The 25,152-nt window shown below is 29.0% G+C and overlaps 3 protein-coding genes across 4 annotated transcripts; all 3 read right to left on the reverse strand.

Annotated features, from left to right (window-relative positions):
- Window positions 1–10,233: 10,233 nt before the first annotated feature.
- LOC145845142 (uncharacterized) lies at window positions 10,234–12,773 on the reverse strand. Of its 2 annotated transcripts, none has more exons than XM_082952575.1 (4): window positions 12,045–12,773; window positions 11,643–11,728; window positions 11,138–11,294; window positions 10,234–10,733 (listed from the first exon to the last, which is right to left on the reverse strand). In XM_082952575.1, the coding sequence occupies exons 1-4, from the start codon at window positions 12,751–12,753 to the stop codon at window positions 10,594–10,596; spliced, it is 1,092 nt and encodes a 363-aa protein (XP_082808701.1). In that variant the 5' UTR covers window positions 12,754–12,773; the 3' UTR covers window positions 10,234–10,593. The 2 variants fall into 2 exon arrangements, with proteins under 2 accessions (XP_082808701.1, XP_082808693.1); XM_082952567.1 differs by having other exon boundaries at window positions 11,643–11,731.
- Window positions 12,774–13,979: 1,206 nt separating this feature from the next.
- LOC145833280 (cysteine--tRNA ligase, mitochondrial-like) lies at window positions 13,980–22,042 on the reverse strand. Its single transcript, XM_082940471.1, has 5 exons — window positions 21,268–22,042; window positions 17,052–17,241; window positions 16,539–16,672; window positions 15,615–15,773; window positions 13,980–14,397 (listed from the first exon to the last, which is right to left on the reverse strand). The coding sequence occupies exons 1-5, from the start codon at window positions 22,039–22,041 to the stop codon at window positions 14,164–14,166; spliced, it is 1,491 nt and encodes a 496-aa protein (XP_082796597.1). The 5' UTR covers window position 22,042; the 3' UTR covers window positions 13,980–14,163.
- Window positions 22,043–22,612: 570 nt separating this feature from the next.
- LOC145834606 (pleiotropic regulator 1-like) lies at window positions 22,613–24,185 on the reverse strand. Its single transcript, XM_082942455.1, has one exon. The coding sequence runs from the start codon at window positions 24,165–24,167 to the stop codon at window positions 22,800–22,802; it is 1,368 nt and encodes a 455-aa protein (XP_082798581.1). The 5' UTR covers window positions 24,168–24,185; the 3' UTR covers window positions 22,613–22,799.
- Between the last annotated feature and the right edge of the window lie 967 nt (window positions 24,186–25,152).

Consider the following 25,152-nt stretch of genomic DNA (forward strand, 5'->3'; position numbering starts at 1 on the left):
ATGACCCGTTTCTTTAAAACAAATGCATTCCCGAAATAGCGTTCTACTACAGTCTACCTACCAACATCTTGTAAATGTAACATTTATTTAGTTTTCAAAAACTTGGCAAAAAAACAGACGAGCCTTAAATTAGCTTGATTAGCATTTTTCGCATTTAAAAAAAAATTGATTTTATCTAATACACTTAATCATGATTATTACAAATGGATAACGCTTCTTTTTACCTAAGCTGTTTTTATGCAAGACATGACCCATGTACTTTTTACATGAATGTTTACTAAAATTATCATCATTTGAACATGAAATCCCTCATATTTCTTCTATGCTTTAATTTTCAAATCCACATTCAGCGGAAATTCTTCGTTTTTCAGCATCACATTCAGCGTGTTTAGTTTAAATTGTTTTTTGATCGTCAGCGATAATGTGGACATTGTCTGTGTTTTTCCAATTCAACCTTGCTTTCGCTTCGTGTTTGAGAACACCGCTTCTATGTTCAGCGGAGTTACTTTATTTTTCAGCATCATATTGGGCAAAGTTTGTTCAGTTTTCAGAAGGGTAGTTTATTTTGTCAAAATTGTTTAATTTTTCATGTACATTTACAAAACAGGTGTCGAATTTGTGTATAAATCTGGACAACTATTGAAAAAAAACTTACAGTATTTATAGCTTTTAATGTTTAAAACTGTAGCACTGTGCTTCAAACTTTGGGTTCGTACATCTAAATGTACATTCTTAAACTGATTAACTAAAACTTACGTGAAAGATATTTAACATAAGCTTTATTTAATCGATTCGACTGGTCTGTTATTTGAGTAATATTTCGAAGCAGTTCTATACACTAAATACTCATTAAACAATAAATAAACACAAACTATGTTTAAAAAAGTTAGATAAATTATTTTTCTTTCCAAACTTTGTTCAGTTGCACTTTTTTACTTATTTTTAAAACTTGAGGTTGAAAATTTTTATAGTTTGAAAGAAATTACTCTAGTTTTGACTGTGTAATATCAACTTATTCAATTTGATAGTTAGTTTAAAAATAAAACCATAATGGTACCATTTCAGAAAAATTTTTAAATTTTGTGTTGTAACGTTGATTCACTTTACTTAATTTAATATTAATTCGTGTAACAATAAATAAAAGTCAAAATAAATCCTCATCATCAACAACTATTCACAACTTCCAATGAAGGTTAGCATTGTGAGTATATCGGAGTTTGAAGTATATGAGTTGTAAAAGTGTTTCAATAAAGACTCATTCGCTCATTCAGCGAAAATTACCTTTTTTCTTAACTTAGTTAACACTATTATTGATACCTTTATTTATCAAAAATTGTAACAAACTTCGTACTTAAATATGTTTAGAGATTTTCTTTTCTCGTAAATGTGTCAATCTCATTTTTAAATGTTTTAATATAAATTTTGGTATATATGTGTTGGTAGTTTTTCTCTACATTCGTCCTGGACAAGACGTTGTCCGAGTAGTGTGCGACTCGATAACCAAAAGGCTTTTCATGCACCGGGTCCTAGAAACAAATATTTTGAGCGCTTTTTTATTTCTTGTCGTTCTACGATAGTAGGTGTTTGCTTTAGTTTAAAAGTTCTATAAAGAACAAAAGATTTTTCTAAAATAATATAAATAGTAGCTTAATTTAGACAAGCCACATAATTAGTAAAGAAAAAATAATCATTTTCTGAGACTAACTTTCATTTTGATAAATATTAACTGACACTACATACAATGAATAAATAAATTTATCATCATTTTTTGACCAAAAACTTATTTAAACTGTAAAACATAAGTTTTTAAAAAGTATTCACTTTTAAACTTGCAACTTGTTTCAAACGCATTCATTTTACTTAACGAACTCCAGAAAACAAAACAGTTACAATTTTTTTTTGTAGTTGAGTGCAAGGGGCGTCGCGTTGGGTGGAACGCTGTAGCTCCAGCTAAAAAGATGAAAATTGTGCTATTTTTATTTATTTTAGAGTTTAAGCCTTTAAACAAATGGGCCCCTGCTTCAGCGGTACAATCCAAAACTACGTCAAAGTAAGTTTATGTTAAAGTTAAGGAATAAAGCTTAAAAATTATATAAATTTTAGTTAAGTCTTAAATAAGAAAGTAGTGTTATCATGAAGTTGTACAAAAATACAACCAAATGTGTACATAAACGTCGTTCGTTAATTGCCTTGCTAATTTTTTTTTTTCAAAGTTTTATATTTGATGTTCAAAATGTTCGTAAAAATTGAGCTGCATCTTAAATGTTTACAAGTTCTAAATACAAAAAATGTTGAAAAGCTGAATTCTGGAGCTGCATGAACTTTCAGCAACATTTGAATTAGGTCATGATCGTTGTTAAAAATTTTCTACAACGCGAGAACAATAATACAATTTGAACTCAAGCAGAAAACTCGAGGAGGGAATACTCAAGCAGAGGAAGCTCAAGAAGGAACAACTCGAGCAGGAAAAACTGGAGTAGGATCAACTTGAGAAGGGACAACTCGAGAAGGAATAAACTCGAGCAGGAGCAACTTGAGCAGGAAAAACTCGAGCAGGGTATACTCCGGAGCAACTCAAGCAGAGGCAACTCGAGAAGGAGTAAACTCGAGCAGAGGCAACTCGAGCAGGGAAATCTCGAGCAGGAAAAACTGGAGCAGGGGAAACCTCGTTATTTTAATTTACTTGCTTGTTTTATGTTTGTTTTTTGTTATTAGTTAGACAATTAAGTTAATAAGTTTATAATTGTGCAAATACAGAAACTTACATGGCCATAAGTAAAAATAAAAATAGTTATAGTTGTTAGGAAAGGGTGATGATAAACAAAGTTATGAAATATGTGATATTTTTATATTTTATTTGTTATCTAATTAAACAAGTATGTTCATTTATTTTTTTCTGAAAAATTTGCTATTTCTTCATATTACCTTTATGGTTATAATCTTTTTAAATTAGTCTGCAGTACCCCGTAACAAAAAGACCACGCGACGCCCCTGGTTAGAAGTGATTGGGTTAAAAATAATCGGGTTAGAAGTGATCGGTTTATAAATAAATGGGTTATACGTGATCGGGATAGAAATGGTTGGCTCCTGTCGAAACTTATTTCAACTTCATGAAACAAATTTTAAAGTTCGTTTTTAACTTGTTAAATAAATTTAACAGTATACATACGAACACTTTTTTTAATTGTTTTTTTTTTTTAGTAATGACAACGTTTTTGTTATTTACAGATAAACTAGTTTCTAAAACCATGCATAAACAATTATCGTCAGTAATTTTTCAGTAATTACACGGTGACTTTTTAAAATTAAGATTCGACATTTAATTATTTATGTTCACCTTTTATTATTCTTAAATTAACTTTGCCGTAAAACAAAGCAATTAAAAAAAAATTAAGACTTATCGCTTTGCAAAGGTTTGAAAAGCCACTGGAAGACATTTTGTTAAATAAGTGTGTTAAGATCTTTTCGTAATGTTAGCACATAACTGATTTTCAAATTAGAAAACCATAAAACTAACTCGCATGTTTTGTGTATAAAAACAAACCATAAACAATACACAAACATAGATATGGTTGCGTAGGTCAGCTTCTTGTTTTTATTCCTAGAAATGTTTTTACTCTTTAGGTGGATCTATAAAAATCAAAGTAAGAATTCAACTGCATAAAAGATTTATATAAAAACAGTAAAAACATTTTTTTAATAAAAAGTATTCGAAACAAAACTAGTTTTAAAAGTTTTCGATATTAAATAAGCTTTCGGTATTTGAAAATTTTAAGCAAAAATATAAAGTTGTTTTGAAAACCTGCCAACCGCGAGTAATTTTTGCTAAGAAAATTCTGTTGCTTCTAAAACCTTAGAGTAAAAATTATACATACGAGAATTGTTCATTACAAGTTTTTGTAGTTTAAAAAGACTTCTAACTGTGAAAACAAAATTTAAATGTTTTAGTTCAAAAATCGACAAACTGCGGCCCTCAAAGCCAAAATCTGCGGCCCGCGAGGTACTTTTTAGCTAAAAGTATACTTTTAAAATAATTAAAATGAAAGATTTTGCAATAGAAACTTACAACTTGGCTTTTATTTTAACTAATACTCTTTAAAAATACTATTTTACTGATTATTTCGTTATACTCATGGTTTAGAATAGTATTTTTTACTGCTACTATGGTTATTTTAGAAAACTGCGGCCCTCGAGCAATTTTTTTCTGAGAAAACTGGCCTGCGAGTTATAAATGGCTGCCGACCCCTGCTGTAGTTTAAGAAGTATAAATTCTGTGTAAAAAATATCACAATGAATGGTTTTAAGGTAGTCTACCGTTTTTACTATAGAATTCTGACAGATTTGAATAACTTGATTTACATGAAATTTTTTTTAACCACTTTTATCGTGTGTAAAAAAAATAACTCAATTAACTATGACGTAAAAAGTCACAAACTATAAAAATTTATTGATTTTATTTGTCATTGTGCAAGTAAAAAGCCTCTCTGATTTTTCTATTTAAAGCTCAAACTGAAACAACACAAAGCAAGATGTGGCCTTCTCCGAAGAGAATGAAGCTTTTACAAGACGACGAAAACAAACCCAGCAGTGGAAACATCAACAGCTTCCCGCGAGTTTCAGCTCAGCCTTTGAACGACCAGCAGCTGGACTTGAAGCACCTAGCCCCGATCTGCCTCGAGGGAAATTTTAATAAATGGCCGGAGCCGAACAGGTTTCCCGTCCACAAGAAAGTCAACAGGAGCTTCAGGGGCCGTGTGAGCGGGGAAGTGAGGTCGAAAGTTTTCAGCAACTACTACAAGTACAACCGGAACGGCCACTTCGTGTGGACCAACCAGTTGGTCATCAGCGGAAGGGTGGATTTGAACTTCCGCCCGGAAAGAAATTTTCCAATGCGCGCGTTCAGCACTTACCGTTGCGACCTGGAGAAGCCGGAGAACAGCTTTTACTTGAGGAGGGTCGAGGGCTTCGGTCTGGGCTTGTTTGCGAGGCACGACATACCAACGGGTCAGTTGATAGAATATTAACAAAAAAACAGGTTTGTTTGTAAAAAATATGAGCTAACAAATGGGTTTGTTGTTAAAAGTTTATGGTTAATTGTTTAAACAAGAAGTTTAAAAACATTCAATTTATTGAATTAGTTTGTTAAGTTTATTAGAACAAAAGTTGTTTTATATTTTCCAACGTTTTGTTTTGTTCAGATCTTGATAAACAAGCAACGACTTTTGATGAATTTTGAAATATGTATCCATTTGTATGATTAGCTTTATTTTACTGAGATAAGGCTTCGCTTGCATAAGTCTAGCAATTTTTAGTAGTAAAGTTACAGAAAAAGAGTTAAATAGAGAATAATTGTAATTAATTACAACTTAAAGTTTTAATCGGCAGTATCTTTTTTTGAACTTTCAAATACTATACTATGTGGTAAAAATGCTTTAATAAATCTGAATTTACTTGTCATTGATTTGCGTCTGCTGCAGTTCTAAGGTCGCTTCTGATTGGCTAATAATTCACTTAACTTATTTTAAGTTTGAAGTAATAAAACTTTTTTTGGTTTATTTTTTATTTACTTTGGTAAGGTGGGTTAGGAATAAGGGTATAGACTATAGATGTTCTTAACATTCTGTTATATTATCTCTTTACCTCATTTGCATAATATAATGAATGAAAATATTTCCAAATCCTTACAACTGCAGCCGACACATTGATTTTATGATTATATATTTTTTGAAGTCTCAAAACATTAAAAAAACTAAGCTCTTGTAAAATATTGAAGTATTTTATTATTTTTTTATTTTAGCTGTATCATAAATGTTAAAAGCATTAAGTTTTATGTTTAATGCGTTTTTATCGCACTTTAAATGTAAATCAAAATAGTTCATTAAAATCAAAAGTCTATTAAATTCTAGATGACTCTAACGAACTTAAATACTAACTTTAAAATTGATTAAGGAATAAATACCTGAGTTTGGTCGCAAAAAAATTGGTAATGCATTGTACAATGCGCAAAAGCAAAGTGACAAACTAAACAAAAGCAAAGTTTTAATTTTGTAAAACGTTCAAACTCAAACAGGCGAGTGCATTGGGGAGTACACCGGCGAACTGATAACAACTGAAGAAGAAAAATTGAGGCTTGCCACGTACGAGAGAAGGGAACTGTCCAATTACTTTTACGGTACTTGCGCAGAGAATTTAGTGATTGACGCGAGCGCGATGGGCAACCATACCAGGTTTAGTTTTATTAGTTTTTATTTTATATTTTGCAGTATAAAAAGAAATAGTTATTGACCATACAAGGTTTGTATAATTTTGTTAACTACTTTTTATTTTCTTGATATTGTTAAAATAATCTTAGTCATGATGAATAATGGGTAGCTTGAAAAACCTGCAAACAGTTTGCTTATTCATCGTGTTTTTATCTTTATACATCATTTTTTTCTAAAATTAATTAGATATATTTTTGGGTAAGGTGGGTAAGCGACAAGGAAATATAAAAATAAAAAAATAATTCAAAATAATTTGTTGACACAGCATTTGCGGGTTTTTTCAAGCTACCCGTAAATAATCTTTAAAAAAGCTAGGTCTATTCTGAAAAGAAAAAACTGTTGAAAAAAATTTTCATTTAGATTATATTAAATTCTGCTCAAAAATATATACTTTTAGAGATCATGTAGTACATTGTTAGTTCAGATAAAAAGGGCTTTGGACAAAATACAAATTTGATTACAAAACTGCTAAAGTACATAAAAACTGCTTGCAAAGTTACTAAACTACTGTTTTTCTTACCTTCAAGGCTCCCCGAGTTGGCCCGCTGTTTATAAAAGCTGCCGGCCTTGACACAGTTTATAAAAAACTGCTTCAAAAAATGTAAATTTATTCACTGTCATTTTCCACATTCAAGGTTCATCAACCACTCTTGCGACCCGAACGTCGAAGCGCGGAGTCTCATTGTGGAAGGCGTGCCGAGAAGGTTCATGGTCACCAAGAGAAGAATTTTAAGGGACCAGCAGTTGTTCTTGCACTACGGAGAGGTTTTAAAAGCGTCTTAATTGCTACAATGTACTAATACTACAGTATACTGATACTACAGTGTACTAAAGTTTTTATGCCTTAAACCGTTTAGTTATTTTTCTTATACTTTATAAACTCTTATAAACTCTAACGAACTGTCTCGTCTGTATTTCTTTGTGTAAAATCAACATAAAATAACATATAAATACAACAAACGTTAAAAAATATTTAGTTAAAACTTTAAACATACCAAGCTTAGCTTGAAACATCATAAAAGACTGTTTCACAAAGCTTAGCTTTAACATTAATATTTAATTCTCGGACTTTTCTAGCTTGTCAACAGTTTTTTTTTTGTGTTTTTTTATTTTAATCTTTTAATATAAAATGTATACAATTTGTCAAATAATTTACATTTTTTCAGTTAAGCTTTTTATTTGACTGAGGTATTTTCAATCCGTCTTCTGCAATGACCACTAATAAAGTAATCTGAGAAAACTTAACGCGCATTTTTGTCGTGTGACATTAGCATTAAAAAAAATTCACGTGATCAAAAAAAGAACTTCAAACATATCGAGTTCAACTCGAAAAATAAAAAATCACAAAGCTGCATATTTAAAGTGTTACACCTGAAAACTTTCACCAGAATTACTTCCTGGGCAGGGAGTGCGCGTGCAACACGGGTTCCTGCTTCATGCCCCGGGTGCGAGAGGCAAACGAAAAATTCCCGGACAACTCTTGGATGCGGGAGTACAACTATCTGCGGGCGCTGGTGAAGGACAGAAGGCCGAACGTGCAGGAAAACGCTAATTTACGAAATTTCCAAGGTAAAATGCTAATATTATTATAAAATTGACAATTATTTTTTTTAATTTTTATGTTTTATTTTTAATTAACACGATTTCCAAGGTAAAAATGCACTCTGAAATCACGAGATTGAAAATAGTCACAATGAATTATGGGTCAGTTGTAATGAATCTGCTGCATTTACTTGCACGTTTATTGTTTTGATTATTATACATTGTTTATTGAACGATAAAAAAGCGCTTAAAAAGTTTCATCCAAGGACCTTTCGGTTATCGAGTCGTACACCACATCAAATACGTAGTGCACGACTTTGTACATAAGACATTTGAACACCACAAATAATTTTAAATCAAGCTTTGATGTACATTTGGACCTTGAAGAAAAGTATTGCATATTAAATTGAATGTTTAGTGTTTTAACATAACAATTTTTATTTAAATGAATTATAACTGTTTTAGGGTTTCTTAAATGTTGTATAACTCTCACAAATTATAACTAATTTTTCACTGAATCTTAAGTCGTTATAAAGTTTGTTTATTTCCAAGTAATTTGTAAAAGTATTTCAATAATCCTAAACATTTTTCTCGATATTTTTTTTAATCATGTTGTAATTTTGTACATTAGTTTTAAAGTATGTTACTAATCCAAAGCGTCTTGTCACATGCATATATTTTATTTTAGTTTTTGTAATTATATGGCCAATACCACCTTAAAATTTACAACCAGTTGTTTCTAACAACCATTGACTACAGACGGGAACGCTTGCCTTATACGATTTTCTTTTAAAACAATCAAAACTTCCGCCTTTCAATTTATGGCAGCTCAATATATTGTTCGAAAGTTTGAACTTTTTTGCAATTCAAGGCCAACCGAGGTAAACTCAAGGTATAACTTTATTCAATTGGCAAGATGACCTCGAAAATTACAACTGGTCCTAACAACCAGTGATCAGAGACGGAAATTTTTGTCTTCCACTTTTTTATTCAAAACTAAAAAATCTTTTGACGCTAAGTTTAGCTTTTAGTATTTCAAATGAAATTTAAATTTTTTTAACTTCAAGGCCAGCCGCACCTCAGAAACGACAGGATGGTTTCATACGCGGATCACCGGATGACGGGTGGAAACGAGCAGTTGCGGATACAGCTGAAAAACACCGAGTTGAACAAGCTGCCCGCACAACAGGAACTTTAGTGGGAAAGCGAAGGATAGTGTGAAATAAAAAATAAACAGATAAAACGCTTGAACCTGGTTTTATCTTACCTAATCTACAGACGTTTTAAAAAGTTTTTACTAGTTGTTGGGAGTGGATAACTAATATTTTTAAATATACTTAGTGACATCATAAGGTTATCATGATAACATTAAGAGTGGTTGGCTTTTTGGTAGTTATATAGTTTATTTTTAAACCAGATATTTTAATGAAAAAAAACAGCAGAATTTTTGGGTAAATAAAAAGGAGTTAAATTATATTCTTATTATAGGTTAGGATTAAGCTGAAGTATTAGTATAAAAACTTAATTTTAAAAAAATATTTAAGTATTTTAAGAAGCTAATATAAAGTTGAATTGTTTAATAACTTGTTAAAAATAATACTTCTTTTTATAATGATTTTAGTATGATACCATAAAATTGAAGAATTTTTTTTTTAACTAGTACAGTATAAATAATTTCTAGCTATTAACACAAATCTAAAAACCGTTACATTATAAAGATTTTAATATTTACACTAAAAGCTATGGAAAAACTACAAAAATAAAACAGCAAAAAAAAATATTAATAGCAAAAAGTAATTAAAAGACGTTTTCTGTGCAAGCAAAGTTTAAAACATATGAAATAACAGATTTTTCCTTTATTAAAATTTATCTCTAGCAAATGAGCTTTAGATAAATTATTTTAAACTTTAAAAAAGCTTTGAAAAACTTAAAGTAACAAGTTGTAAGCTAACAAATCGACTATATCTTTTTTTATATAAGTAAAATTTTGATTTATATCTTCTAAATCATTTGCTTAAAATATTCTAAGAGTGAAAAAACATAAAATAACAAGGCAGAACAAACGAAAATAAACAGTTGCTTAAAAGTGTTAAACATTTAACTGAAATTGCAGCAAAAAGACTATTTAGTAAACTTAAACTTAGCATTTTTCAAAATTGAATTTCAAAAACATAAAACTTTTATTTTTAACTTGATGTTAAGAAAACGAGGTAAATTCAACAAAAAGCTTCAACTTGTTAAAACTAAATTTTGATAATTTTATTAGCTAAAACTAGTTTTAAAAAAGTTTAATTTGAACTATAGCTGTGATAACTTTTGATAAAGTTTAAAATGTAATTAAGCGAGAAATTTTTAACCATAACAACAAAAAAATTGCTTAAATTGTAACTTTAGCTAACTGGAATAATAGAATACTCGTTTAGTCAGTTGATAAAAACAAAATTTATTGAAAATGAAAACTTAAAAAAGTTCAAACAAGTTTCTCAATTCTTTCGTGGCTTGTGTTTTGATTATTATTTTCAATCTAATTAAGTTCAACAAAAAAAAATTGTAAATTTATCCATAAGAAATTTAAAACACCACATTGTTTTAAAAGAACAATAAAACAAACTGAAATTAATTATCATTTGGTATGAGTTCATGTCTAATTTCAAGTGCTCAAATTGGTCAAACGTAGATTCCGGTGATAACTTTAGGTAAATTTTAAATTATTTAAATGTAAAATGAGCTTAAGCAAGAAACTTTGAAAAACTAAAGTATTTAGACTGTAACTTGATGAAATATTTATCTAGTCATCATTAGGTATGAACTCATGCCGTATTTCCATCCATTTTTCATACTGCTCGTCTATCGAGTTCGTTCTGCTCAAATTCTCCTTCAATCTTGCCAGTTCCTCGTCGAAATTTATTTCGCCCTTTTCTTCTTCGACTATTAGGTTTGTATTTATTTATTATAAATACTCACAGCTTACGTTGACTTATTTTTCTCATTTGAATCAAAAAACAAAATTGATTTAAAAAAACATATGAAACTAATAAGATTTGTTTTTTTAAAAACATTTATTAAAATTTCTAGCATTGATACTTACTTATTTACTTTCAAATTTTCAACTATATAACCTTTTTTTAGATACGTTTTAAAACCAATTAAGTTAATTTATGTTAATATAAAAAATAACTAAGTATCACAGTAGTTAGAAAGAGATTTATAAAACAAATATATAAAAACATAATCGTTTATTTATAGCAAGATTTTAAAATGATTAAGTCAAAACAACACTTATATTTGATAATAACCGATTATAAAATTTATGTATCAGTAAAGCTCCAAACCTCTAGTATTATCTTCAAGTTTCGCGCCAAAATCATCAACCGCCTTCTTCTTCTCCGTCAGGTGGCGCTCGAGAGATGTAAAATTCTTACTGATTTTACCCGGCAACTCCTCCAGCAACCTTCTCCTCCACTCGGACAGCTGCATCACTTTCGACACCTTGACAAGTTTTATATTGAAAATTAAAATTGTATAAAAAATACATTTCTTAAACCAATTAGGAACAAAGTCAATTCTGGTGTTATTTTCAAGTAGATTGATCAAGTAAATAATTAAACAAATCAAAACTAAACTTAAGAAAGATGTTTTTAAACATTAAATAGCGTTAGTTTCATTCTTAATAACCGTTAAGTAAAAAAAAACTAAGCTTTCAAAACTAAAAGGTACTTTTGCAACAAGACTAAAGTTATTTAAAAAAATCATGATTTAGTAACTCAAAAATTGTTCGACTAGTTTTTTGGTAAATTAGTAAAATGTTTTTAAAAGTTATAAATAAATATGTTTTACCTTCATTGATCTCTTTGCTTGTTCGAATTCATCATCACTCGGGTCGAGCTCTTCTTCCGAATCTTCATCTTCGGTGGTTTTCTGGTCTGCTAGTAAAATTTTATATAATAATATTATTTTGGAGGCATATTTCAAAATTTTTAATAAAGTTTATTAAAACGAAAATAACTTTATCTTTGGCGGTTTTCTTATCTGCTAAAATTAGTGTATTTGTATATCATTTCGTTATATTTTTAAGTGTTTAATAATATCTTACACCTTTTTTTATTACTTTAGCTTTTAAAAACTGTCTTTTGAGTAGCTAAATATACTGTTTATAAATATGTATACTATTTCCTAAAAAACTTATTTTGAACTACATTAATTACATAAGATTGAAAAACATGAACTAGCTAAATATACCTTTATTTGTATGTTCGTTTTGAACGTCGGGTTTCGGGTCGGTTTCGTTTTGATCTTTTTCTGATTCATTACTGTTCGGACTTCTATGTTCTTTTTCCACGAAACTCTTGTTTTTGTTTGAACTTTCTTCTGAAGTTGATTTATCTCCATTTCCTCTTTCGTACAGAGCGCTTTCAGGGCTAGTTTTTTCCGACCCCTTTTGCCCAGTATTTCTCTTTTCGGGACTTCTTTTAAATTCTTTCTTCTCTTCATTCAAGTTTTGGCCTTTCAAACTTTGACTCTTCGGATTCTGCTGCTCAGACTCTCCCGTTTTACCAACTGCCTTTTTATTTGCGCTTTCAACTTCCTTACTTGATTTTTCCGAGCAATCTGCATGTTGCGGATCCTTTGAAACTTCTTGCGCTAAAGCTCGGTTTCCTGATTTTTCAAGTTCTGGAGTTTTAAATGAAATTTCATCCGGTTGTTTCTCTTCTTTATTTCCTGCTTCTTTCTGCTCTTCCAAATTCTTTGAAGGCTTGAAAATTGATTTGTTCAGCTTGCGATTTTTTTTCGATGAGCGTCTGATGCTCGGCTGTTGCTGCTCTTCCTCCTCTTTGGATTGCTTCCTGATTTTGAAGGACGCCTCCTTGGGACTTGCGGCAATTTTCCTCTTCTTACTTGATCTCGCTGACATCTTGGCCGGTAGCTGATCTTCGGGTTTACCGGACATCTCTTTTTATTTTATATCTTAATTCTATTTAATTGTACTTATTAGAATCGGGAACAAACTTTGAAAAGCAAATTAACTTTTACAAGATACAAATGATTTCTTAACTACGGTCATACAACGAATACTTAAAATCTCTTTAAAAGAACCAAGAATATATATATACTACTTTTTTTTTCTATTCTTTAAAAATAGAAAAAAAAAATGTTTAATTTAAAAGCTTTTTGCTTTTATACTAAGGGAACTTTTAATGATAACTTTATCTATTTTTTTTTCTAAATAACAACAAATTATTTAAAAATAAAATACACCTTAATGAAACATACAAAAGAAACTTAAGTGGTTTCAACATTTACTAAAATAAAATAACCTACATGGCTTTTTAAGTTGCAACAACAATAAATAGTTTTTATTTTAATAAAAAATAGATAAACAGCACTGTTTTCATTTAATCTTTACATAAATTCAAAGAAAATAAGTTTGCTTAAAATAATAAATATATTAAAAATGTTAAAACTCTGTTTAACTACAACACTCATTATTATTTTATCAAAGTATGTATCTATGTTATAAACAACCTTCAGTAAATAATTACAAAATTACACAAAAACAATAATAAAAAATGTTTAACATGATAGTATATTTTAAAATTTGATTCAAACCATTTAGTCTAAAACTTAAAACAGTTTCAAAAGTTTGCTAAATAGTGTTAAACGTTCTTCAAGTGTAAACACAAAAATAAAAACTTAGAATAAGTTAGTTTTCATATTTTAAAAGTATTTTAAAGGTATTTTAAATCTTTCAAAATATATTTTAACTAGAAAAAATCTTTTAAAAAAAAGACTTAGTGACAAGGACCATTTTACTTTTTTTTAATAATTTATTTTATTTCATAGGCTTTTCAAAAAAATTTACCTCTAAAAAAATACTCTACTAGTTAAACCATAAACATATAACTTTTAAAAGAATGGCTAAAACATGTTATATCATTTGAAGTAAAAATGTGTACCAGTAAAAATATAGGATAACTTTAACAAAATATTTTTATATTTTGACTTAATTTTCAAAAAAGTCTACTAAGTCTTTATAAACTTTTTTAAATAACAAGTAGCTTATTAACTAAATTTAGAAAAATCACCAACTTTTTTAATTCAAACTATGATAATAACTTTATAGATAATTTGTTTCCAATATCAAAATATTGTAAAACCTACTACCAATGTGTACTGAAATAAATTATAAAAGTAAATTCAAAATCAAAGCTTTTTTAAAGTTTTAGAAATAATTAATTGGTTTAACTGATAATTAAATTATTTGCATCTGAAAGTTTCAGCTATTTTTAAATTGCAGTTCATCCAACTAAAAAACTTCTAAGCTAAGAACAATTAAACATGACAGTTACAATCAAAACGTTCAAGGTTCGAACTGGTTGGCGTGAACTGTTGTGAATCCGAGATCGCTGAACAGGTCGGTCACGTACAACATGACTTCTTGCGCAACGTGATTGTCCCTGTTTGTTACTGGTCGTATGTAAGAGCTGTCGTATTCGACTTCCCTGCCCATTTCGTTGTTGACAAACATCAGGAGTTGCTGGATGTTTTGTATTATTCTTTCAGTGTCGAAATTGTCCTTGCATGCTAGGTCCACCTGTTAAGAATATTTCATGTAATTTGAAATTTATTTAATATTTGGTATTTTGCGTATTTTACAAGTACAATAACTTAAGAATCTCACTTACTTGAAAACTATTTCGAGTACAAAACATACAAATCATACTTGGTCCACCTAAGTTTAAAAGGCATAGGGAGTCCGACATTTTTTTTTAATAAAAATAACATCGGATCTAATATGAAAGCTTTTGAAGTATAAACTACAAGCCAGTGAGTTTTTATAGAATAAAATAATCTTATTTAACTTTTGAGATAATGTAATTACTGTAAAAATGTTTCTACAAACGTATGGACCGCAAAATTTTTGGGGTCAATTTTCTTGGAAATTTAAAAAACAAGATATTACTAAAAACTACTAAAAATATATCTTCTCTTTCATTTTTTGAGCTGAAGACCTCAAAATTTCAAGAAAACGTTCCTTTTATAGTTTAAAAGATTTTTAAAGTTGTAATTTTTTAAATATCAATAAAATAAAAATTTTATTCTAAAATAACTAACAAAATCGGGGTTTTTTTTCATAAAAAAATTATTTTTCAAAATTAAAAAAATTCTTTCATTCAATCTTTTTTAAATTTAATAATACACTTTCTGTAAAAATTTAAATAAGATTGCTTAAAAATGAGGGAGGAGATAGATTTCTAGTGCAATGGTCTTTTTTCGCGTTTTTAATTTGCGCCTTCTATTAGGAACTTATAGAGGTCACCAACTTTGATCGCTCATATCTCAAAATTTACTTTGAATTTTTTCAAGCGGTTAAAAATTTCTGATAGCTCAGATAAAACTCTATAAAATAAGATCAACTTGTAAAAATCAAGGTGGACCCATTTATGCCCTTAAAATACTTTCAGACGGTCATTAAAAAAGTATTTTTAGTTGATAAATTTACACAAAATCACTATAAGTAGAAACTAACCAAAAAATTTGTGAAATTAGTATTGAAAATTTATATGATATTAATTTAGTGGAGTATTTTAAAACGGTAATAAAGGAAAATGTTATATTTTCAAAATATATATTGAAGTTTAACATACAGAAACTTCTCAGTTACCATGAGTATACATTAAATATGACAAAAAACTTTTTAAAATTCAATGAATGTTTAAAACTTTGCTAGAACTTTAGCACATCAAAACTACAACTTGGCTGGATGAAATTTTAATTAAAACAGTGAAGTTTTATTAGAAACATATTTACCTCCTTCTTACACGCATCAAGCTTCTTCAGAACCTCACATGTATCCATCTTGCTCGTCATGTTTCCGTGAATGTACTGCTGCAATCTGTACAAAAACCTCCTCAAATCGTTCAACCGTGACCTCGCCGATTTCACTTGCTTGCTTCCGTATGTTACGTCCTGTTAAAAAAAATTAAGTTTAAAAAAAAAACTTAAAAAATTTTAATATTTTATCAAGTTTTGTAATACATTTGAATTAGGTATAAAAACTTATAAGTAGAAACATTTCTGCAATTAAAAAGTATAAAGAGATTAAAAAATATATTAAGAGTTTAAATACAAAAACTGTTACAACCTTTTCAATATTTGATTATTGACTTAATTAAATATATACACAATTTTTTTTTTAATATGTATGTATAATGTTATTATTCTTTATGAATATAAATTAACACTAGCCTTTATAAAAAAATGTTGAGCTCATAATTATTAGTTATTATGAGATAGAGCAAAGTTAAAAATTAAGGCTATATATGTTTCAAACTCAAATAAGTCAATTTTTTGAGGCTAAGTTTAAAAAGGTTTATTATTTGTTTAAAAACTGTAAAGAATAACAAATTCTAACTATACAAAGGCAGTAACTCATAAGTAAAGATTTAGCATGTATATATTTTTTATTTTCAAAATATACTCAGTTTCTAGTTTTTACAACACTTTTTTAAGGATGTTTAGTATTTATTTGTACATATACAAAGAAATATTTAGAATTTATTTTTAGAAAACAAATTTGTACAATAACCAATAACAATACAAACATTTTTACTTAAATTTAAGTTTGTCAAGTTATTCCTTAATGACTCAGACTAAGTTTAATTTATTATGTCAACAAGTTTTAAATGAGACAACCCTAAATAGTTTTAGTTATTTGAAATTTAAACTACAAACCTCAGTCCAGTTACTCATCATACAAACCATCCTCAACAAATCAGCTGGATTTTCGTCCAAATATTCCTTAATAGTGACCACATTCCCTAATGACTTGGACATCTTACTTCTCTCTTTCGGTAATTTTAAAACACCTGAATTAAGGAAACAACTTGATAGCAGGTTTAATTTTGCTTAAACATTTAATCATTAAATGGTTGTATTCAGATCTTGAAGTTAGCGCTTTAAACAACCAACACTGTTAACTTTTATTAAAACAGATATTTACTTGTAATCAATTGTTAAATACAAAAGTTTCAACCTGAGTGCAGGAAGTAATCACATTAATGCTTAATTTGAACCAATTTTATTAGAAGCTTTATTTTTACTACGAACATTAATAATTTTGTTTCTTAGAATATTTTTCAATTTGGTATTTAAAGTTTAACTTATTGTCAGTGTTTTTAACCAATAGCTTTGTACTTTTTTTAAAACAAAGATTTATTTTTTTAAATGTTAAGTATACCAGTTTACCTGAATGCAGGAAGTAGTCGCACCACTGCCTCGTCTTGTGGTAAGCGTTGCACTGGAATATCTCGCACTCGTGGTGAGGGAAGGTCAGATCTTTGGCGCCAGTGTGGACGTCAAGTTTCCCGCCAAAATACAGGCTGGTTATTGTGCTGCACTCTATGTGCCACCCAGGTCTTCCGTTTCCCCATGGCGCCTGTTGGTTAAGATAAGTGTTGTTATTGGTGAGATTTGGAAATTGACTATGTTTAAAAAAAATTATGAGGTAGTTATAAAAAAACATTTTATTTTACTCTAACAAAATGTTTTTGAATCAGTTGATTTCAAGTTGTAAAATTAAACTAATATAAAACAAGTGTTTTACTACTTTTGACGTGCCAGCCTGGTCTACCGTTTCCCCATAGCGCCTCTGGTTATGAAATAAATTAGAGTTTTGGATTGATAATTTAAAGCAGGGTTCATTTGTAGTGCATTATATGAGTGTGAGGAAATTATTCAGTTTTTTTTATATTTTGTCAATGACTTATCTTTTCCCATAGCGCCTGGAAATGTTAGGCATGGGGGTTTTTGCGCAAATTTATTAAAACTTTAATTATAAAACTAAGAAAAAAGTATGCTAAGATTTTTTACTTTCTGATTCATGTCACAATTATAATAGTTAATTCCTAAAAAGGTAATTTAAAAAATATACATATTTAATTTCAAACTATCCTATAAGCTTTGTTTAAGTTATCCAACATTTTAATTTAACCGCTTAAGTACTGTCTAAGATAAAAGGAATTAATATATAAATCACTGTAATAATTTTTTTCTTGAATTTTTTTTTTTAAACTATCATTTTAGTTATTTTAAAAATTTCTTTATTCAAAAACTACAAATGTTTCATACTATTTAAAGAAATATGAGGTCATTAGATCAAAAAACAAAATACTGCTAGTCTTGCGATTATTTTTCAAGAAAAATTATGCTGAAAAAACTGAAATATATTGGTACACATAAAATTGTTCTACATCTCAAAAGTTTTTTTTTTAATTATTTATAGTTTATACTTAAAACTTCCTTAAAAGAGTAAATAGTTACTTTTAGTTAAATAATTTACTTGGCCTTAATTTCCAAAATAAATTTTTAAAATATTTCAAGAGTTAAAGTACTGAATTAGTTCAGCAATATATTAAATAAAACAGCCTTTATTAAAATACAATTAAAATTTGAATGTACTTTGACTTTGATGAAATTTTTAAAAAATAAAATTTGAAAAAATTTATAATTATTTATATACTTTGTAATTTTTTATGAATATTCTTTGAAAATACTTATATTTATTACTACTTAACTTTATAAACTTTTTACTGTTAAAATGTTGAATATATTGATAGTACTTTCGGTAATAGTTAATATATTAATTTTTCATACTGCACATTATGTCAATGATCTACTGAGCAGTTTTTTAATATAAAGAAATTTTGCAAAGGGGTGTACTGACAATTTTTAATATTGTAGCACTTATGCTTTTTTTTCTAATTGTTTATGTAATACTTTAAGCAACTACTTGTTTTATCAAACACAGATAAACTTAAGTTAGAACAATAGCTAGAGACTCATGTGAAAAAGGTACCCTACATACATTTAATCAAACTAAGTCACTAAAAAAATATTAATAACTGAATTTAAATAATATTTACTTAGATTTTTTGTATATAGTGAAGGGCATAGGGGGGTAAACACCCTATGCCTTTAATTGCCATAACTAAAAAAGATTGCTCAATTTACTGAAATGTAAAGAGCTTATTTATATAGAGGTGTGCAAATTAGATATTTTATTCACGACTGGTTTTGATGGCAAAAAATTGCGACCTCTTCAAGCAAAATAAAATATAAATAAAATTAAGTACTAATAAAATAGGATATTTTGTATAAATTATGGGTGGTTTAATTTTATATAGTTAATTATTTGTACTTATAATATAAAGTAACAAAAATAGTAATTACTTTATATTCCAAACACAACCTTAAATATAGATAAAATTGTTTGTTTGATATAAAATAGTATGTAAAACTACTTTTTATACCAATCTAGTTGAAATAAAAAAAGTTAATGTATTTCAAAACTTATTATATTATTTGAGTATGATATGTGAAATTATTAAGGGAACAGGTTAGGGAAGAAGTACAATTTTTTTTTTATTTAGTCTCAATTTTTACATAACTAAAAAAGCTACCAATTATTTTTACAGCTGTTAAGAATTAGAAGTAGTTTTTGAGAAAAAAGCGATTAAATTGAGAGGGTTTTTTACCAAAAAGGTTTCTTTTAGGCCAAAACTAAACAGGCAAATTTAGACTATTTCACTAAAAATCTATCTTCTTCTTTAGCTTTTGAACAACTGTTTAAATTCTTTCAAAGAGTAATTTTGATAAATTTCAAACAACTTAAAAGAGACCGATTTTTTTACTTTTGTTTAGTAAGCAACTAAATTCTTTTTTTTTGATTATATTTATTTTAATCTTTTTTTCAAAAGTCGGCTTCCTCAAGTGGTTTTAAATATTCAAAAGAGCATTTTCTGAGAATCTAAAGTAAACTACTTGAATATTGAATGAGGAGATAGATGTTAGTGAGTTTTTTAAAAAATTGGAAAATGAGCCATAATTTTTTTTTTCCATAGAGTTGTATCTGATTCTTTTTTAAAAATCTGGATATATCTAAAATGTAAATATAGTTTTTTTTTTCTATATAAATTATCTTTACTCTAGTCTTATAATTAAGAACAAATTTTAATTTTTGCAAAAAAAAAAAACGTTGGACCTCCTTCCTCTATACTATTTTATTCAGCTTTTTTTTTAATATAATCTACAATGTAATTTATTTTTATTTATGTATCAAATATACTTAACACTATAATCGGTCAAACTTTATTTTTACAAGTTTGTCTAAATTTGTATATTTTCATCTTATCTATTTTAGATTTGAGGGATCAAAGTTGGTGATATCAATAAATTTTGTACAGAAAGTAGAAATAAATAATATGAAAACAGACTGTCTAATTGAAATTTGTCTATTTCTTTAAACATGATCATTTTATAAAAATCAAAGTGGACCTCCCCTATGGCTTTAAACTGCCTAAGTTTTTACCCTTGTTTCTCAAAAGTAATTTGTATTCTTAAAAACAATAAAAAGCAACTGTTAGATATGTTTAAGTTCTTTATTGTGAGATCAACATGTAAAAAAGTTTCTTAGCCTGATTTGTTTAATATAACCAGAATTTATGAATATTAGAATTATAAATTAACACAAGTTTTATGCAGAGTTTGGGCAATATTAATAGTCTTCAATTTTTTCATTAGCTGTGCCCACTAAACTACTAGAAATTAATTATGAACAAATTTTATACAAAAATAACCACTGGTATAGATAATAGATTGTTAAAAGTTTTTATTTTTGCTATAGTTTATAACTAATGTTTCTTCATTATTTCAATTAAGATCAACAACTGACTCTATATCATACCTTCCAAAAAATTTCTTTTATGATACAAACTTACAAAAGTGCACATAAAATTTCTATTAGTAGAACCATGTTAATAATCAAACAATTTAATAAAAGGTTAACTAATTTTTTAACTTTTTTTGTATTTTTGTATGTTTAGATGAAGTGAAAATATAAATACAAATCAAAACTTAAATAGTGTCATGAATATGCCTACTACAAAATAAAATGTTTATTTCATTATTTCAGGCCAAAAGCAAATGTTACAGCTAGTGTATATATCTAATTTATCATTATTACTAATTGACTTTAACTCTAAAGCTCTAAGAAAAAAGAAACAGAATGTCAGAAAATACTACACAATTTTTAAAATATTAATTAAGTACCTATTCTACAAACCTAAGAAGTTTTAGTTTACATTTTTAAGAGATGTGAAACTACAACTACTTTTTTTATAAAAAAAAAAACTTTAAGCTACAAAAGGTCTCCACTTTTGAATATATACAGTAACAACACTTTCAGGTTGAATGAATTTGTAACAAAAATACTTTGTTTAAGACTAGTTGAGTTTGGAAAAAGCTTGAAAGGAAATTTTATTAAATAAAATTAATATCTTTTTTCTCTGAATTAGTAAACATTAAGTGTGTTTATTGAAAATGATCTACTTTTTTGCTGGTTTCAATGTTTACATATATTATGTTATTTTATTTTGGAAAAACCTAATGTTTTATTTTAACTTACTTCCCAGTAAGGCTCCCCTATTTTCGCAGCCTTCCACAAGGCGAAATCCCTTGGGCTTTTCTTGTCCCCTCCAAAAAACTCAGACTCCTCATACTCGTCAAAAGTGGGCACCAGGTAAGCTGAGTCGTCACTCAAGCACTTGTGGTCGAACCAAACATTGCCTTCGGGGGTTGAATAAGCTTGCTTGCTTTTCAAAAGGTTGTCTATGAAGCTGATTATTTCAGGGATAACGTTGCTAACTCTAGCAAAAGTGTGGGGAGTTGAGACATTCAGCTGCTTAAGATTTTTTATAAATTCTTTCTCATACTTTTTAGACAGCTTGCTGAAATCCTGCCTCAGCAGATTGGACCTGGCAACTATCTTGTCATCAACATCAGTGATCCCCATGACAACAAAGATCTTGTACCCATAGAGGTTGCTAAGGATCCTCCTGACTAAATCGAACCTCAGGTAGGTGGAGGCGTGGCCAATATGGCAGCTGTCATAGACGGTGGGGCCGCAAGAGTACCACTTGATGTTGTTGTGGTCCTGAACCACCAAGGGAATTTTCTGCTTGTTTTTCTTCTTGGTGCCAAAACAGGCGTAAGAGTTGGTCACCCTGAAGCCAGTGTCGTGGCCCTGGGGCAGGACCCACTGGTACAAATCTGATTTGTTTTTGTTGGTTTTATTTTCTAGAACAATGCTGCTCACTGATAAGCTTTTGCTAGTAGCATTTTGTAAGTTTTTAAAGACCTGTTGTAATAAGCTGGAATTTTTACTTATGACTTTGAGCATGTTAAATATTCTGAAAAGGAAAATAAGACTTAATTTTAAACTTTATATTCTAAATAAATATTTGATTATTTCATATTTTTTAAAGTAATTTTATTGTTTACATGGTCTTTAAAAAAACTAGAATGTTCAATAAAATTTATACCATTAGCGCCTAAATTTAATGTTTTTAGTGAAATGTTACAAGAATATCATGTATCTACTGAAAATTTTCTAATTTTACTATTAGACACCATTTCATCAAAAAAAAAGTCTAACTGATGTAATTTCCATAAATACTTAAAAGCAGTTATTAACTTAAAATTTACTATGAAAGCTACTTAAAAAATAGCTTAAACATCTTAATACAAATAATTTAATATTTATTTAACATTAAAAAAACACACTTCAGTTTTGCAGGTAAAGAAATACCATTTATATTTGAAATAAATTTGTTGGTCCAGCTATAAAATTTTACCTATCTAAATAATTAAAGAAAATTATTTAATTGAAGTAAAAAACAATTAACGTAACAAACCAAATCTTTGAAAAATTATAATAAGTTCAACATTATTGTTTACCACATTGTTATTTGTACATAATGCTAAAATAAAGTTTTTAGTATTTAAAAAAAAAAGCTACCATTAATATACAAGAGTTGTAAACTTTTATTATTTATTTATAACATAATACATGAAATAATACAAGACAACTATTTTACAAAACCCTAATGTTCAATACAGCACATATGTAATGTGATAATCACAACATGCAGTTCAAAGTTAAAATCTCTTCCTTCTGAGAATCTCTGGCTTCCAGTTGAGCGGATGAGACTCTTCAGTTGCCTCATCATCAGGCTGGTAAATCTTGATGGTCTTGTCTCCCTCACAAGTGATCAACCTTTGCTCTGTGCGATCAAAAGTCATAGCAAATATGGCATTTTCACTGTCAAGCGATCCAGGCTGCACTGCCGCTTGGGTCCTCTGGAAATTGTATCCTGTCCTCCAGTCCCAGAAGTGCATTGTACCATTATCAGCCCCTGAGACCAGCACACCTTCTGAGTTGAGGGCAAGGGTGTTGATGATAGAGTCGTGGCCTGAAAGATTCTGCAAGAATGTGCCATCAGGGAACTTCCACTGCTTGAGGTTGTCTGGGGCACCGCTGACAAAAGTGTATTGCTTAGGGTGCAGGGCAAGAGCCCTGATGCTCTTCTTGTGGTTGGTCAGAACCGACCTTGTTTTTCCAGCTGCCAGATCCCACAGCCTGATCTGGCAATCGTGAGAGCCAGTGATGATTTCTGGTTGAGCAGACTGGCACTTCACATCAGCAATAGTGTTTGTGTGCCCAGTCAGTGTCATTATATTGGCCTTGGTACGGATGTCCCATATTCTGCAGACACTGTCTCTGCCAGCTGTGGCAAGAATATCCAGTGTTGGATGCAAGTCCATTGCATAACAGGCTGACAGGGTTCCATGGTAGTGCCTGATGACTTTGTTCTGCTCGAGATCCCAGCACTTTACCAGCTTGTCTTCTCCACAGCTGAACAGGTAAGGCATCTTTTCGCTCACTTTCACACCTCTCACAGCGCTGATGTGACCTGTCAGGGTCAGCTTTAGGGTTCCCTTGGCCAAGTCCCATATCTTAATGGTCCTGTCAGCAGCTCCAGTCACAAACCACTCATTGGAAGGATCAACTGAGACACATCTGACCCAACCTTGATGACCGCTAATAACTCTGGAGAGCTTCCAAGGAGCGTGCCACCTTGGTTTTGGAGTCACTGCTCCCTTTTTGAAGATTGACTTCTTTTCAATGTTCATCAGAGCTCTGGTTCCATCTGAGCCATTTGAAGCTTTGCTCTGCTTGTACACTTGCAAAGCCCTATCTTGTTTTACCTCTGCCTTTTCTTGCTGAGCAACCTGCTTTGGAGCCTTCACTTTCTGCTTTTCTTTGTACAAGTGCAAAACAGGCTCATACTGCAGCCTTTCCTTCAGCCTCTTCTTGTAAGCAACAAGATCACAAGGAGTGTGGGGGTAGACACCAGAGTCGGAGACAAACATGTCACAGGTCCTCTTCATGTTCCTGTACACCATGGTCTGGTTGGTCTTCTGCTGCCTCTGTGGCGCTTCCTGGTGGTGGTTTTCAGTGTCCATGTTTTTGAAGTAAACTAGTTATGCTGAAAAAAATTATTTAAATTTATAATAAATTTCAAATACCTTAACTTGCGTAAAATTTTATACACTATGACATATATATTTCAAATTGAAAATAAATTGAGAAAGAAAAATTATAAGTAAGTATATTTATTTTAACTTAATTAAGTTTTATTTCTTAGAAAATATACAAAAATTTTTGTAAAAATCTTTAATTTTGAGCTTTTTATAATAATATCCTACCATTAAACTTATTTAAATAATTAAGTAAAATTTTAAAATTTTGTTTATAGTTTATACTTTTGATTAATGGTCTAATACATATAAAATAGAAACAATATAGTATTTCTGGGTCAATAGTTTAACATAACACTTCATTTTTTTAGTTATTATTTACATTTAACTTGAATTTTTTTAATAATTTTAATTATTTTTAAATTGCAAGTTCAGGTGCAAAAATCTTAACTTAAATTTTTGGAATTAATTAATTTATATCTAACAGTAGTTTTAACGTTTCAGTTAAATAAGTTTTATAATATAATAAGTCATATAGCTTAATATATTGTTTAACAAAAGTTTTAACAATTTGACACCAATTTTCCCCCAAAAATCTTAGTGAGAATATTTTCAAGCTAAGTATATTACATTTTTAATAAACTTTAGTAGTATACTTAAAAAGATTAAAATGTATTTTGGTATTTTGTTTTAAAATTATTATTTTATTCAAGTATTTATTATTACCTAATCTAATTGAGCTTAAAACAAATTTACTATAAAATATTAAAACAGCCCTGTTTTGGATATAAATATAGAGTTGCTTATATTTGTTGTAATATTTTAAAAAGTGTGTCTACCACAAAGAGAAGCTGCTAGTCACTGCACAGTAATTAAAAATCATTTAAAATGTCTTTTCATCTCATTAAACTATTATGTCAGCAAACTGTGGACCCAAGCAGCAATCAAACTTTTTTTTCAAAAAAAAAAA

The sequence above is a fragment of the Thalia democratica genome, chromosome 1, assembly GCF_965202585.1.
Source record: "Thalia democratica chromosome 1, ktThaDemo2.hap1.1, whole genome shotgun sequence".
Taxonomy (NCBI): domain Eukaryota; kingdom Metazoa; phylum Chordata; class Thaliacea; order Salpida; family Salpidae; genus Thalia; species Thalia democratica.